Source organism: Delphinus delphis, chromosome 12, assembly GCF_949987515.2.
Source record: "Delphinus delphis chromosome 12, mDelDel1.2, whole genome shotgun sequence".
NCBI lineage: Eukaryota > Metazoa > Chordata > Mammalia > Artiodactyla > Delphinidae > Delphinus > Delphinus delphis.
The window spans coordinates 85,329,400-85,346,004 of record NC_082694.2 but is presented as its reverse complement, the minus strand read 5'-3'; the positions used below and the strand labels follow the sequence as shown (position 1 = coordinate 85,346,004).

The window sequence follows — 16,605 nt, the reverse complement described above, 5'->3', positions numbered from 1 at the left end:
CAGGTGGATGGATGGATGGGTAGTTGGATGGTTGGGTGGGTACAGATGGATGGATGGACAGATGGGTGGATATAGGTGGGTGGATGGATAGATGGGTGGATATAGGTGGGTGGATGGATGGGTGGACAGATGGATGGATGGATGGGTAGTTGGATGGTTGGGTGGGTACAGATGGATGGATGGACAGATGGGTGGATATAGGTGGGTGGATGGACAGATGGGTGGATATAGGTGGGTGGATGGATGGGTGGACAGATGGATGGATGGATGGGTAGTTGGATGGTTGGGTGGGTACAGATGGATGGATGGACAGATGGGTGGATATAGGTGGGTGGATGGATAGATGGGTGGATATAGGTGGGTGGATGGATGGGTGGACAGATGGATGGATGGATGGGTAGTTGGATGGTTGGGTGGGTACAGATGGATGGATGGATAGATGGGTGGATATAGGTGGGTGGATGGATGGGTGGACAGATGGATGGATGGATGGGTAGTTGGATGGTTGGGTGGGTACAGATGGATGGATGGACAGATGGGTGGATATAGGTGGGTGGATGGACAGATGGGTGGATATAGGTGGGTGGATGATGGATGCGTGGATGTTGTGTGGTTTATACTTTAGCTATTGAACTTGCAGATCAGCCAACTTACCCTCTGCTCCTCTGTTTCCTTCTTGCAGGTTGTGGGCATTTTTGCTGGATTTGGGCTCCTGCTCTTGGTGGCTTCACCTTTCCTGCTCCTGGCCACTCCGTTTGTACTTTGCTGCAAGTGCAAGTGCAGTAAAGGCGACGACGACCCCCTACCCACCTAGAGGAAGGCGTGATGCTGGAACAAGACCCCACCTCCGGGAAGCGTGGTTCTCTCCCATCCCCACCCCGCCGTCCCCCTCTCACTAAACATGTTTCTTGCCTTATGTGCCCCATTGAGCTTCACAGTGTCACGCCGGATGCCGTGATTTCAGGGACTGATATCAGATCATTGGCGGAGGCCCCAGGTGCAGTCACCCCGGCGTGGGGGAGGCAAGGCTGGCATGGGTGGGGCACGTCCCACAGAGGCTGTCTCTGCAGACTTGACAAGGGAGCTGCTGTATGGACCACCAGGTGGTGGTAGACTAGGAACGTCTGGTGTTGCTTAGGAGACCTTCTCTCGCAGAATGTTGTCCGTCTCCTCCTTGGCTTCAAGCTGGCGCCACGTTGCTGAGAGAAGCAGTCTTTTAAGGATCGCATCTCACTTCAGACAGAATCCAAGTGTTCTGACTTGAGAAAAGCACTCTGTTTATGACAACTCTTTTTATTACTAATGGCATTTAGTAAAATCCTTTTTAGAAGGTTTTTTTTTTTTTTTTTTTTTTCCCAACTGAGTAGTGAAAAATCAACAAGGTGCATTGAAACCATCCTATGCCTTTTCTTGAAATGTGCATTTTAAGAAGTTATGGTTAAATGACCTTTCTGGCTCGGCCACTTTTCAGGAGATTTAGAAAGCCTTATGCGCTCTTTGTGTTTTTCTTGAAACTTGTGGAGACTTTTTGGATGCTGTAAGCTGTGTACTGTTATCAACGTGTTTCCTGTATCATTGCATTTCTTTGAAAACACGGATGCATTTGAAGGGACATGCCCATCCTTAGGTTTGCCTTTTGTCTTTCTCTCTCTGGTGATTCAGCTCAGCTCACAGGACTCCTCTCTTTTCACCCAAGTATCAGTAAATATTTTTTCATGTCTTCAGAAACCAAATGTTTTACTTGGAAATAGTTCTGCTGAGAATCCCTGTGGTTTGGCCGTAGCCTCAGTCTCCTCAAGCAGACAAAACCAAGCAAATAGTGACATTGATGCCCAGAAGGGGGGCCTCCTATCAGGGCTGGGGGACTCCCAGGGGCTGGGGGAGAAGCTTCCGGATGTTCACAGTTTTTGTAATGACTAAGCTAATTTGGAGAAATCATCTTAGTTCCAAATCCTGTTGCTTACCCTGCTGAAAAAAATCTTCCATTTCACTTAGTTATTTGGATTGGTCTTTTACAGGCTGTGTGTGTCGATTACCATGGCAGCAGGATGCCCGGATCAGTAAGACACACGGAACTCCATCAATTGCCTTTGGACAGTGTGTCCTTTACAGAAAGTTGACTTTAATAATGGCTTTTAAAGAGCAAACTGATTGCATCCAACTTGGGACTTCTAAACATAGTAGAAAGGCAAATGTTGTAGATTTATCATGGTGGAACTTTTTTTTTAAACTTACTAAGCATTCCACAAAGGAGTAAAATGAAAACAAAACCTGACTTTTATCTCAGTTGTTTGCTTGTGGCAAGCACATTTGTAAAGTGTGGTGGTGTTTTATATCCTTGACTTCTGCAATTGGGTACCTGTCTCAGGTCCTGGTTTACCTTCCCATAGAGAAATGTCTTTATTTCTTAACATTTCATCAGTTAGGAGAAACAGGCTCACCTCACTCTTCCCCTCTAGTATTGATTTTCTTTTTGAAACCGAAGCCATTTAGGAACCCAGTCTGTGTCAAAATTACATGCAAAAAATCCTCCTTATAATTGCAGTTTGAAAACTCAGTAACAATAAGAACATGCCTGGGACCATCTTTTTGGATGAAGCCTGGGCACTAGGTCTCTGCAGTTTGAGACGTTTTGATCGGCCCTGGAGGTAGAATGGCTTTTCTGGAGAGAGTGACAGCTCCAGGAGGCCTGAAGATGAGGTTGGCGGCCCAGGCGTGAGGTGGCTTCATGATCTGTGAGTGCGCTTTAGAATTCGTATGGAATACAGCAGACTCGTGGCCCATGTCCAGTGGTCCACGGAGCAGGCCTTCATCATCCCAGGTCATCCTGCCTGTGCTCACCACTGCCCATTGCATACAGAGGTCCATACAGTAGTACCCCCTCCTTTGGGGTGGGAACCAGAGGCTTTGGAAAGGTTGCATTCCCTGGGTCAGTGCTCAGGTCCCTTTATTCCTAGCGAGTCGGGCTGTCTTGTCTCTCCTAGAAGAGTCCATGGGCAAATCGTGCACATCTAGAGCATCAACCATCCCTGTGCCTTTACCTCTGCTCATAGCACATGGTTTGACCCAGGTAGGGAACACCGGAGATTCTGGGGCCGGCTGGGCACCTACTTGCTCTGAGTTTTTGCATCAGGCATGCCTCAGAGTGCTCAGTCTGATTCAGTAAAAGCAAAACGAAAACTGTCTATTCCCTAGAAAGATACCAGTGGGATCGCATTGAGATCCTTACATAGACTTGCATCGCCCCCATATGACTCCTTTTCTTTCAGGGAGGAATGCCATCCCGTTGTTTGTGGGGATGCAGTATGAACCAGGCTTGATGTCAGACGTAAACAGGATGTGGGAAGGTGGCCCGCGGTTTGGGTTTTGACCTTTCGGTCCCTCCCAGTAAAACCTGGTGATTCGATGCTTAGGAGCTGGTCTTAATTAAAAATGACACATTTACAGGTGGTTTTCCTGCTGACTCTCTGGAAGCACACGTCTGTGTATTCATTTAGAGGCCTTTAAATCTGGGGAGGAGGGGTGGAAGAGCATGGAGACAGACCACGGCTGACTCTGCCCCTGTCCCGGTGGGGTTATCTGAGTCCCTTTGGTAACTGACAACGCTGTGAGGTTTCCCCGGCCGTGCCTGGTCTCTGAGCCTGATCCTGCCCTGCATCCTCCAGCCTGGCCGGCCGAGCTCGCCATCGTCACAGGGGACCAGCGCCTTCAGAGGCGTCTCTGTAGATGCTCACGGGACAGAGACCCACCTAGGACCTGAGCATGCGCAGAGCCTTTGACAGCACGCATGGCTGTCCAGACCAGTGTCTGCTCCACCTCCAGGGGGAGCTGCGGGCTGAGGGACCAATATCCGCCACCTCTGGCATCTTTTTAAAGGGGAACAAATTCTCTTTACAGCATATTATTGCACAAAACCGGTTTAGCAACCAGGCCAGTTCCCGGGGGAAGGGGAGTATCAGATATGCAAAAATTACTCCAAGATGATTTTATCTTTCTCTCCTATGTTACAAATGTTAAAGGTTATTTCGCAAATTAGAAGAGAGCATTTTCCCTTGGTCGTCTTTAAAAATGAGAGGATTGGAAAGAACCAGGGTGGGTTTTTTGTATATTTCTCAGATTCTCATTGATTAATAAATACCCCGGGATGTGTATATAATCACAGTAAAATCATCAAGGGAAAACATTTTGCATGTATAAAGCTTCCTGAAGGTCTCTCTAAAAAATGCCAAAGCTTGTTTATTCCTTATCATTAACCCAAGCCCTTATGAAAGCAAACAAGAGTTATGACTGGTATTGTCAAAAATGCCTGCTGGAGAGAAGGGGCTGCATTAAAGCAGAATGATGGACGCATCCTAACCAGGAGAGCCTGCTGTTTGGGTGTGGAAAGCCCGTGGTCTCCCCGTCCTTGGTTGGCACAATCCTGTCTTCCGAGATTCCAACAGCCTTCAGGGAGGGGTAGATACCCGACCTTTCCTTCATTCCATGCTCATTTTACCATGGGTGTATTTTAATCTTGTATAAAAATATGCATGAATGAGTCATGCACATGTATACATTATGTATTTGACAAGTGGTGGTAAAAACAAAACAACAAAAACAAGTTTGGTTTGTGTTTTTGAGATGTCAGTACGTTTTGTGCCACTAACACTGTGATGTATAAAAGAGCTGTTTGAATGCCTTTTAATGTTGTGTTTTGTACTTTGGAATCATATGGAAAAGTTTGATTTGTAATTTCAATACATATTTTAAGTGTATTGTGTCTTATGTAGTTTGCCCCCCCCCCCACCCTTTAGAAGGGATTTCTTTTTAAAGATATTTTGGCTGGAATACAGGTTACTTTTGTAAATCCTGTCTGGCTCCATCTTTTTTATGCTCTTAGTTGACTGCTGTCTTGAAGATTGAAAATACTATGAGGATTGGAGGTGGACGGGAAGGGGAACTTCTACCACCGGGAAAACAGGGTTTTTTTGTTTGTTTGTTTAAAGAGTAATAATTAACATACACTAGGATATTGTTTTGGGTGTACAGCATAGTGATTCAATATTTTTATACATTATGAAATGATTACCACAGTAAGACCAGCTACCATTCGTCACCATATAAAGCTTTCACAATCTTTTTTTTTTTATTGGAGTGTAATTGCTTTACAATGTTGTGTTAGTTTCTGCTGCATGGCGAAGTGAATGAGCCATACGAACACACACATCCCCTCCCTCTTAGACCTCCCTCCCATCCCATCCCCCATCCACCCATCTAGGTCATCCCAGAGCACCGAGCTGAGCTCCCTGTGCCATACAGCGGGTTCCCACTAGCTATCTATTTTACACACTGTAGTGTATGTATGTCAATGCTAATCTCCCAGTTCTTTCCACCCTCCTCTTCCCCGCCATGTCCTCCCTTCCATTCTCTACGTCTGCATCGCTATTCCTGCCCTGCAAATAGGTTCATCTGTACCATTTTTCTAGATTCCACATACATGCATTAACATACGATATTTGTTTTTCTGTTTCTGACTTACTTCACTCTGTATGACAGACTCTAGGTCCATCCACATCTCTACAAATAACCCAATTTTGTTCCTTTTTATGGCTGAGTAATCTTATTGACTATTTTCCCTATATTACATTACATCCCTGGGATCTCACAGCTGGAAGTGTGTACCTCTTAATCTCCTGCACATTATCTTGTCCATCCACCAGCCCCCTCCCTTCTGGCAACCACCAGTTTGTTCTCTGTAACTATGAGTCTGTTTCTGTTTTGTTTCAGTTGCTTGTTGGTTTTGTCTTGTAGATTTGCACATATAAGTGAAATCATAGATTCTTTGTGTTTCACTATCTGACTTATTTCACTTAGCATGATACCCTCCAGGTCCATCCACATACACTGAGGTTTTCTCTCTTGGGAATGTTCTCAACTCTGTTTTGCAGCCAAAACGATCTGGGACACTGGGAAGGTGGGCCCATTCATCCTCCCGTGTCTCCTTCTCCCGGTGCCAGCCCAGGAAGGCGGCATCAGAAAGCATCCCAGCCTGGCTCCTCTGCCTACGTCCACAGAGACAAGCACTTGCAAAACTACCAAAGTTTACAAGAGCATCATCAAAGTCAGTGATCATCCTTTCCCTACTGGGAAAAAAAGAATAAATATGGATTCTGTGTGTTTAGCAGGGGAAAGGAATAGTAACTCTGAGTATTCCACCTTGATTTTCCTTTGCTTCATCTACACCTCATGAAGGAATGTATGTACCTCCCTCATTAACCTGAACTGAAAGGCTAGAAATAGACAGTTAATTACCCGTCCTATGGCTACGTTTTAAAAACCACCCTTAGAATCTGGAGATGCAGATGGAGCGAGGAGTGTTGTGTGAACTGGGGACTCATTGCTAGCATTGAAGACACAGAGTCCCTGCTCACAGGGACTCTTAGTCTGCAGTGAGGCAGGTCTGTCCATCAGAGACGATGATTAGTGATCTGGTGGGCCACCTGCAGTCCTTCAGCCGGAGAAGGAGGATGAGCTGTGTGAACTGGGTCTTGGAGATGAGTAAGGGTCAGCCAAGCAAAAACGAGGGCTGGAGTGTTCAAGGGAATGGCCCAGTCCAGCAAGTGCAAGGGCTTTGGTCAGACCAGCACACTGGGGCTGGACTGTCACTCGAGTGTCCACCTGCGGTGGGCATAGCATGAAAAGCTCTGGGACTCGACCTTCATTCTAAAGCTACGGGGAGTGTGTCGGTTTTCTAGGGCTGCCATAACAAAGCCCTACAAACTGGGGGGCTGAAACAACAAAAATTTCTTCTCCCGCAGTTCTGGAGGCCAGAGGCCCAGGATCAACGGGTAACAGGTTTGGTCCCTTCTGAGAACCCTTAGCGGAGAGGATCAGTGCCAGCCTCTCTCCCAGCTTCTAGGGGTTCGCTGGCATCTCTGGTGTTCCTTGGCTTGTTCATGCCTCAAACAAATCTCTGTCTTCATCTTCACGTGTTCTTTCCCCTGTGTGCCTGACTGTCTCTGTGTCCACATCTCTTCTTTTTATAAAGACACCAGTCACTGGATTAGTCCCACCAGGGACTAATCATCCAGGATGACCTCATCTTAACTTGACCGTTTTCAAAGACCCTATTTCCAAATGAGGTCACATTCACAGGTGCTGGGGGTGAGGATTCCACCATGTGTTGGAGGAATACAGCTCAGCCCAAAGAGGGAGCATGGCCCATGGGTGGACAGCCCTGCGCGAGTGAGACTGGTCACAGAAGGCAGAGGAGATCCAAGGTGGGAGGTTGCCAAGCCTCCCCCGCCCTGAAGCAGCCCCTCCCCACTCTGGTTGGACCTCAGTTCTTCAAGCTGACCTGGAACGTGGGAATCACCCCAGAGGACACTCTGCTGAGAAGGAAACTGCTTTTAAGCAAAATAAATCTGCGTGCGTGTGTGTGTGTGTGTGTGTGTGTGTGTATACACATGGGCACGTGGATTCGTCCTCCCCACAAAAACTACTCCTCACTGTACCAGCACTCACCAACATCAGCCTCTTAGGGGACCCAAATTGCAGGGCGCAGGAGAGTGTCGGTGCTGACCACGGCTTGTGCGCGTAGGAGGGTTGCTGCGAAGGTCGACCTCACTGTGTGGAGAACGGTTCTCCACCGTGTGGAGAACGTAGCTGTTGATGTGGCCAGATCCGAAGACAGTGTCAAATGCTGGGCTCTGTCTCAGCCCGTGGGTGACTCAGACATTGAAAAATAGCCATTCCTGCTCATTACTGGTTTATTACAATGCTTCCCTTTCTAGCGTCTCTCAGCGTGTGTGTTTTAGGAATGGGGCTGACACGGAACAGGGGGCAGAGCGTCATGGTCAGGAGTGTGGCCACTGTGCTCAGGGCACCCTGGGCTCAGGTCCCAGATGGGTGACTGCCTAGGCATGTGACTTACCCAGGGGGTCCCTTTCTTCATTTGAAAATGAGGGTTAAAATACTTCACGGGATTTTCTTTTTCTACTTACTTTTTTCAATATTTATTTAAATTTTAAAATAAATTTCTACAAGTTTTAAAGGTTACTTTGCATTTACAGTTATCACAAAATACTGGCTCTATTCCCCAAGCTGTGCAATACGTCCTTGAGCCTGTCTTACACCCAATAGTTTGTGCCTCACACTCCTTCTCCCCCACCCCCGTGTTGCCCCTCCTCCACTGGTGACCACTAGTTTGTTCTCTGTATCCTTCCCTGGACCTTTCCAAGGATAAATGAGAAAAAGCAAGTCAATCGTAGAGTGTTGGGCAACATGTCAAGTCATTGATGAATTCCGGTTCTGATGTGGGTGACAGCCCCACCAAGAATAGTCACTCACATCCTCCAACTACAAAACACCGAGGGCCTCTTCCCCTCTTCTCATTCTAAGACCCGTGAAACATGCCGGATCCGACCAATTTTCCCTCTGATATCACAGCCCATGCTGCCAGGGATACTGGTAATGGCTGTGTTGGACTCTGACACAAAGAAACATGGAGTAAAATTCTCCGTATGGGAAAACCAAAAGTCATTCACTTGTTCCCCTAGGTAGTTATTTGGGTCTTTTTAAATACATATTTTAACTCATTCTATATATAGTTTTTATCGACTTAGAAAATCCACTCAGAATGTCCATATATTTAATGCAGTTTTCATCACACTGGAAAGCTCCAGGAGAGCATAGTCTGTTCTCACTCCTCAGATTCTCTCTGTTTATCACAGCTTTTATGCAAGGCCCAAAATGTAAAAAGAATAAATTTTGAAAGCTTCAGAAAAGTGAACTCGATTGTTAGTTTTATCCAGGAGTTTAGGAAATTAACATTATAAATATGGGTTTTTACTGTTTGCATCACTAACTCCTACTACTGTCTGACACATAGTAGAGACATAGTAGATGCTTGTCAAATGAAGGAATTAATTGCTCTGTGAGTGTGTGTGTGTGTGTGTGTGTGTTTACAGGAGGAAGGTCAATTGCTTGGGTCATTCGGTTAAAAAAAATCAACCATTAAATTTAAACTGGCAGACCCAGCAATCCCACTACTGGGCATATACCCAAGAGAAAACCATAATTCAAAAAGACACGTGCACCCCAATGTTCACTGCAGCACTATTTACAATAGCCAAATGGATAAAGAAGATGTGGTACATTTATACAATGGGATATTACTCAGCCATAAAAAGGAACGAAAATGGGTCATTTGTAGAGACATGGATGGCCATAGAGACTGTCATACAGAGTGAAGTAAATTAGAAAGAGAAAAAACTATCGTATATTAATGCGTATATGTGGAATCTAGAAAAATGCTATAGATGATCTTATTTGCAAAGCAGAAATAGACACGCAGACGTTGAGAAAAAATATATGGACACCAAGGGGGAAAGGGGTGTGTGTGGGTTGAATTGGGAGATTGGGATTGACATATATACACTATAGATACTATATAGAAAATAGATAACTAATGAGAACCTACTGTATAGCACAGGGAACTCTACTCAGTGCTCTGTGGTGACCTGAATGGGAAGGAAATCCAAAAAAGAGGGGATATATGTATACGTATAGCTGATTCACTTTGCTGTACAGCAGAAACTAACGCAACATTGTAAAGCAACTATACTCCAATAATAATTAATAAAAAAAAATTGAACTGGAAGTATACAGACAGTCTAGAAGCAAAAGTGTCACTATACTTGTATTATGAATTGGGACCCTATCATAAGCTGGGCAGTTTGCTCACTCCCTTACACGGGTTGATTTGAGTGCTCACAGGTCTGCAAGGACTGTCATCTCCACAGCACAGGAATGAAAGGAGCTCTGGGAGGCGTGGCCACAAGGACCCCTGTAGGAAGTGGCAGCTGGCGGGGGATGCAAGTCTGCCCTGCTGGACACATGTGCTGCCCATCACACTATTCTCCTGCCTTTTCTTTCTTGATCCACTCTTAAAAAAATTGTTATCTATATAATATATATTATATATTGTAAATATACTACAATAAACCACTCTGCATGGTTTATTGTAATATATTCTGTAGAAGTTTTGCGAACAGAAACAGTGCACAACAGATCCAGGAAGGCAGTTACTTTCTAGAAAACTGGGGTGTGGCAGGGTGAGGGAAGGAAGGGGACACCCATCAGAGACTTCTCAGCCTCACCTGTGATGTTTATTTCACACACCAGACATAAAACTGAGCTCTATAGGATTCAGGTTTTAATTTTTTTTTTTTAAATTTAGCTGAAAAGTGCATGGGTGTTTGTTACACTATACTTTTTAGTTTTTTGGATTTTTAATTTCTTAAGAATTAGATTTTGACCCCCAGCTTCCCGTACTGCTCCTTATTTATGCTTTTACAATTCTAAGACAATAACATATCCCAGGAGTGTGAATTCTCTGGAGAGCTTCAGGGAGATGCAGAAGAACTCTCCCTTCAAGGACTGATTCTTGGCTCTCTCTTCCGACCTCATGGAGGAGACCCCGAATACCAGCATTTCAGTGAAGCTTTGATCCCTAACGAAGCTCCCCAGGGAAGAATCGACAGACTCCCACGGCTGGAAAAACCCCTCAGAGATCACCTGTTCTTATAAACGAGGAGCCTGGCACCCAGCGGGGAGACTTCCTCGCCCACAGCCCGCAGCTCCTTCTCGGCAGATCTTCCCTCTCCATCCTCGGCACCTTAATTCCGCACACAGACCAAAGAGTGTGCAGCGGGATTCTGCCCTCAGGCATCAAGGCCACTGGGCTGCAGAGATGAGGAGGTTATACCTGCCCTGAAGTACAGTGAGGGGCAGAGAGGAGCAGCATCCCTCAGGGGAAGTCAGAGCAACTCCTGGGGGAGAAGGGATTGCAGGGCTTGGGGGTGGGCAGAGAGAACAGGGCTTCCCTGAGCACAGACAGGAGGGAGGGGAGCCTCTTCACACCCTCTGTGTGAGCAGAGTCACAGAAGCAGGCCTCCTGGGGTGGGGTTGGGGACAGACAGGTGGTGAAGGGGCTGGAGCAGCAGGAAGAAGACCACTAGGCTTGGCCAGCCTGGGAGATTCGGGATGAAGGCTGGTGGTGGCATGAGAAGCATGGCTACCAGTTGGGAGCCTGCAGTGGAAGGGAGTGGAGGTCTGGAAGTGACTAGGAGGCTGTTAAAATGGGTGGGCGTCTGTACCAGACTGTGGAGTGGAAGCAGAAAGGATAGAACATCAATAAAAAGACTTAAGATCAACAGAGGTGAAATTGCAGAGTTGGCTCTGTTGGCAGCTGAGTTCTGGGTGTACGGTTTGCTGGACATGCTGCAGTGACCTGGACTCGGGGACTGTGTGTTCCTGGGCCGTGTTGTGGCACTTTGTCCACAGGGTTCAGGATGACCAAGGGAAGAATGACTACTCTGACTGTTCCCGTCCTCTGCTTTCAACACTGCTGGATCTTCCTGTGCTAAGCGCCCTCCTCCAGGAGAATCATGAAAACGCCCAGTGTTAGGAGACACGCAGAGCAATGCTCGCCTGGGTGTGCCCACTTCTTACTCATATTCCCCCTTCTTCAATCCATCTTAATTATGATGCTTAATTAAACATCCCACAAATGCTGCCAACATGCCCCATTGCCTCAGCCGCTAGAGCTTGGAGGAAGTAGATGCACAGGGACAGTCCACGCTCACCCTCAAAACTCAGGTGATACTCCCTCAGAGTCACCTTTTCTTGATGCTGAAAGAGGAAAAGGAAACTGATGATCTTGGCCAAGGAGACCATGGGGAAATGGGCAGGGGAATGACTAATTTCTTTCTTCTGTGACGCTTCACTCAACAAAGAAGCTTACTGCCTAGCGTGGAGCATGAGAAACCTTAACCCTTAACATTTTCCAATCCTTACAAAAATTCTAGAAGTCTGTATCATTTTGCACCCATTTTGTAGATGAGAAACCATAAGCTGACCTGCCCACGGTGAAAGTCAGTATTCCATGGAGCCAGGATTTGAGCAGGTGTCCTTAGGATTGCCAAGATGGATCTCTCCACCGAATTGTTTCATTTTCCCAACGCCTCTTGTAGAGTGGGTACCGTGGAGGCAGGACGGCTCATTATTTTGAGAGAGAAGCTCATTATGGCTCACAGAGGATGTATCATAAGTGATGTAACTGGTAGCAACAAAGCCAACTTATCCCATGCTGAACAGCGACGGTGCGCTTGTGCCTTTGGTCCAGTGTTTTAGAAGGAGAAGCTCTTGGGTTTGTGGTCCCCATGCTGAGAGCATGTTTCAGGCTTCTTTTGTGACATGGTGGGGGCCACTTGTTTACCAAAGACCCTCCTGTTCCCCATAATTCTCAGTTTGTGTATGAAACAGGGTAAGTCGTGCACAGGGACCCATGTACACCATTACACGTGTAATATTTAATTAGAGCTAGCACTTTGTTGTAATTTCTCTTTCCAACATTTATTTCATCATTAGTCTTTTCATTTCTCCTGCAGAGCCTTGAGTATTTCTTGAAAATGACTTCTATGAAATACTTCCATATGCATTTAAACTTGTTCAACATACTTTTTCAGTTTTTAGTGAAATTGCAAAAGTCAGTTTTAGATATTTGCAAACGGCAATAACTTCTTTTCTTTGATCCTCACGTGATTTTCTTCTCCAGCTGGTATATTCCTAGAGTTGGAAGGAATCTCGGTAGGCGTCTTATCTCCTTTTTACTGAAAATGTGGAACTACTTAGAAACGCAGAAACTAAGCCCCACCTCAGATCTACTGAGTTAGAATCTGGATTTTAGGATGATCCCTAGGTGACTGGTGAGTACATTATATTAACTTTTCATGGCTGTGTAACAAATTAGCAAAAACTTGGTGTCTTAAAGCATGCTGATTATCTCACAGTTTTTATGGGTATGTAGTCTGGGAAGCTTAACTAGGTCCACTGCTCAGAGTCTCACCAGGCCAGAAAGGTGTCAGCTGGGCTGTGTTCTCATCTGAAGTCTCTACTGGGGAAAAGCCCACTTCTGTTCTCATTTACAATGTTAGCAGAATTCATTTTCTTCCATGTGCCTGTTGTTGTCTGCAGGGGGGCCCCTCAGATCCTAGAGGCTGCCTGCACTTCCTCACCACGTGGGTTTCCTCAACATGGTGGCTTACATTATCAAATCAGCTAAGAAAGTCTCTCTCTAGTGTGTGCTAGCAAGATGAACATATATGCATATGTATATATGCACTTGTATGTATAAATATATGTATATATACATGTGTACGTGTGTGTGTGTGTGTGTGTGTGTGTGTGTGTAGATTGATCATGGGAGTGACATCTTTGCCTTGTTTAGAAGCAAGTTATGGGACTTGCCCCACTTGAGGCAAGGGAACTATACAGGGTGTGAGCATGGACGCTACCCTAGGGTCTTTCTTTCGTGTACATAGAAATTTGAGGAGCAATGATCAGATCTCATCTGTTACCACATTCTCACAGGTGCAAGGACCTAAGGCTTTGCGTATGAACCACTTTTCCTAAGTGACACAGCTAGATTTCTAGTCCTCTCGTTTGCTTTTACACCACACTCACCAGCTTCTACACCCACTGCCCTCTCCAAGCATCTCTTGCTAAAGTCACCAATGTCCTCTCAACCCCCACGGGCTCCAGTTGCATTATGCCGGCATTCTGCTTTCCCAGAGAGGGTCACAGCTGAAAGGGCTCGACAAAGAACGCGTGGCGGTGTCCCCAGTGGACGAGGGGGTCTGTAAGACCCTCAGCCATTCTCAAAGCACGTGGTAATCGGCGGTTCTGGATGCTTCTTTTGCTCCTCACAAATTCCAAAGGATTCAGCCAGACACATACTCCAAGACCCTCTGGAGTGTTTCCCTTGTGCACAAACTTCAGCCAGAATAAACCAAAAGTGAGATGGAGGGAAAGGTCACAGTGTTTTTCTGGGACTCCAAGTGACTGCCTCAGATTTAGCTCTGATTTTTCCAGCTCACGATCCCTAACCACAATCCCACTGTCCTTCACTGTTTCCCAGACCACATCAGAGATGCCTGGGATCTCCTGCCTTCTCTTCTCACTTGGAAGAACTCTTGACCTCCTCCAAGAGACCCTGCTCAGATGTCCTATGCTCTATGAAGCCTTTCCTGTCAATCCAGCTACTGGTCCGCCCCACCTCCCTGACCAGCTCCTGCAGTCTCGCTTTCCTCCTATGCTCCCCTTGCATTTGGTCGAGTTGCCATGCTGGCACTTAAGATGAGTTGTAATGACCTATTTATGTGCCTGTATTCCTTGGGAGAACTTGGGCCCTGAGTCTACACTTTGTTTTTCCTAATGTCTAGTAGATGGGCACCAAATGATTTCTAAAAAGGTAGATGTAAACTATAGAACTCAAAGACAAATAAAAATGTTTTGAAGACCTGAGTTCTACTAAGACAGCGGCCTGAATAGACCTGTTCTGTTCACCCCTGACATTCATGTGAGCTGGTCACAGAAATAAAGAGGCTGCCAGCATGTCAGACCTGAGTTTCGTTATCAGGTCCAAATTAATTCCCAGTTTCCAGGCAAAAGCAGAATGTGGCACTCTGACAACTCATTCCAAGCTCATTTATGTAAATATTTTTCTGCACAGCTTTATGTCTCTGAGTTGGGGTCTGACTTCCAATGTCAGCACAGAGCCCTGACGGGAGTATAACGTTCCCACCAGGCTTCAGTTGAATATTTATGACTATTCTGTAGTAGCTGCCTTCTATTGTTCCTGGAAGACTTTTATTATTTAGAGAGTAATTAATCATATTCTGAGGGACAATGCAGGAGCCAAGTTCCATGGTGAGGTTTCTCTTCCCAGATGAACAAAATAATAACCACAGCCAAGGCTTTCCCCCCAGATCGCTTATCTCCTGCATTGATCTGCACACGTTCCCACAGGCCAAGGTGGAATTCCACCACCACACAGCCAGCTGAAGAACACAGCTCAGCTGTACGTCTCCTGCTGTGATTTTGTTGGTTGGTTAGCACACCTAGTCTTTGGAATTCATGATTTAGGCCAAATGCTGCGGCCTAGAATTATATCTCATACTTACTTCTGGTAAGGCTATCATAACTCTTCATAAATTACCCAACATAAGAATGAGAACTATTTCTAGAATCTCAGAGGTTGATATGGAAGAGTCCCCACTCTGTGCATGAGACACTCTGTGCCTTTGACAGATGTTACCTATCAAATACATATTGTATGACAGGAATTTTCCCCATTTTACTCTGTAACAGATAAAAAACATAAGTGATAGTAAATCAGTTTGCTATGGATAATCATTCCCAAGTTCAGTGGTTTAAAATAACGAGTATTTCTCATTGCCGGTGAGCCTAGTGGTCAGGGAGGCAGTTCTTCCTGTGTCCCCAGAGCTAATTCAAGCACCTGTGATTAGCTCGGGTCAGCGGGGTTCGTGGTTCTGCCGATCCAGAACTGACTTGGCCTCGCTTCACGTGGAGGCCCGTTTCTAGCAGGTTTGGCAAGTGTTGTCCTCAGGCTGACCCGGGCAGAGGTTGAACAAAGAGTAGAAACACGCAGGGTCCCTGGAGGTCTAGGCTTGAAACTGTTTCATTTTAATTCTGCTGAGTTTTTTTTTTTTATATTGTTTTTTCCTTTTTGTTTTTTTGCCAAAGCAAATCTCAAGAAGGTTCCAGAGTTAAGAAATAGGGAAATATTGTACATTCTGCCTCTTGATGTGAGTGGCTGTAAAATCGCATTGCAAAGGGGGTGGATGGGGGGCCATCCATGTAATCAGTCGCAGATGTGTTCTTTGTAATGATGTGGGGAATTCGACGCAAAGAAGGTTACGTACGGGGCCTTCCATCTCAACCAAGAAAGGCCACAGAAGACATTGCATCCTTGGTATGAAGGACATTATGGTCCCAAGTTAAAACAAGTTGATTACAGACAACTCAGGTGGAGAGTCAGATAAACAAAGAATGATAAAGGTTTGTTCACCACTGATACCAGCGTGCGTGGTGTTGAGTGAGATGGACCAGAGGAGGGAGGAGAGATATACACCCAGTTTCTTTCTCTGAATCTCTGCTGACTTTGAAGGGAATTCTCTTTTCTGCTCAGAGGGCTGATTGTGGTGAAGTTCTATCAGCAGCTTCATTAATTCTTAAGCAGCTCAAATGGGGAGAGCTTCAGATCCCACCACGTATCAGGGCAGTCATATTAGGGATGACATAGTTTCTGGTAGGCTCCTGTCTATGTATGGACCATCTCCTTTCTCTAGAAATTCTTCTTTTGGGGGGAACAGAAATATAATAATACTAAGAATATGAAAACAAAACAATGACAAAAATTCAATTGGAATTGTTTGTGGTCCAAGTACTGAACAGAGGTGGAAAAATGAAAATGTTTGACATTTATCCTATGGGTAAGGTGTAAGCAGGCAAGAGGCAGGATCAGCTTTGCAACTTAGAAAGGGCACATCTGTATGGAGTGAATACTCACACTAGATTTGAGAACACAAAACTGAGTTTGGCAGTAATCTACGGAAGAGATGCTAAAGGTCATGATGGGGGCATTGGTCATTGGGTTGGAGAAACGAGGATGAATTTAATAATGTTCGTAGGACAGAACGTGGCAGTTAGCTGTAGCAGCGTGGTGGTGACAGGGAGAAAGCAGCAGCTCTTGTTCTGGGT

The 16,605-nt window shown here is 45.7% G+C and overlaps 1 protein-coding gene across 4 annotated transcripts in view; it reads left to right on the top strand.

Moving 5' to 3' along the window:
* RNF144A (ring finger protein 144A) overlaps nucleotides 1-4,840 on the top strand; it is a 115,061-nt gene extending 110,221 nt beyond the window's left edge. For 2 of the 4 annotated variants that reach the window (XM_060027151.1, XM_060027150.1), the window contains exon 9: nucleotides 683-4,840. In XM_060027151.1, the coding sequence (XP_059883134.1) occupies nucleotides 683-814 (132 nt within the window). In that variant the 3' untranslated portion in view covers nucleotides 815-4,840. The remainder of the gene's footprint in view (nucleotides 1-682) is intronic. The other 2 variants (XM_060027149.1, XM_060027148.1) reach the window with 2 other exon arrangements.
* The last annotated feature ends 11,765 nt before the right edge of the window (nucleotides 4,841-16,605 follow it).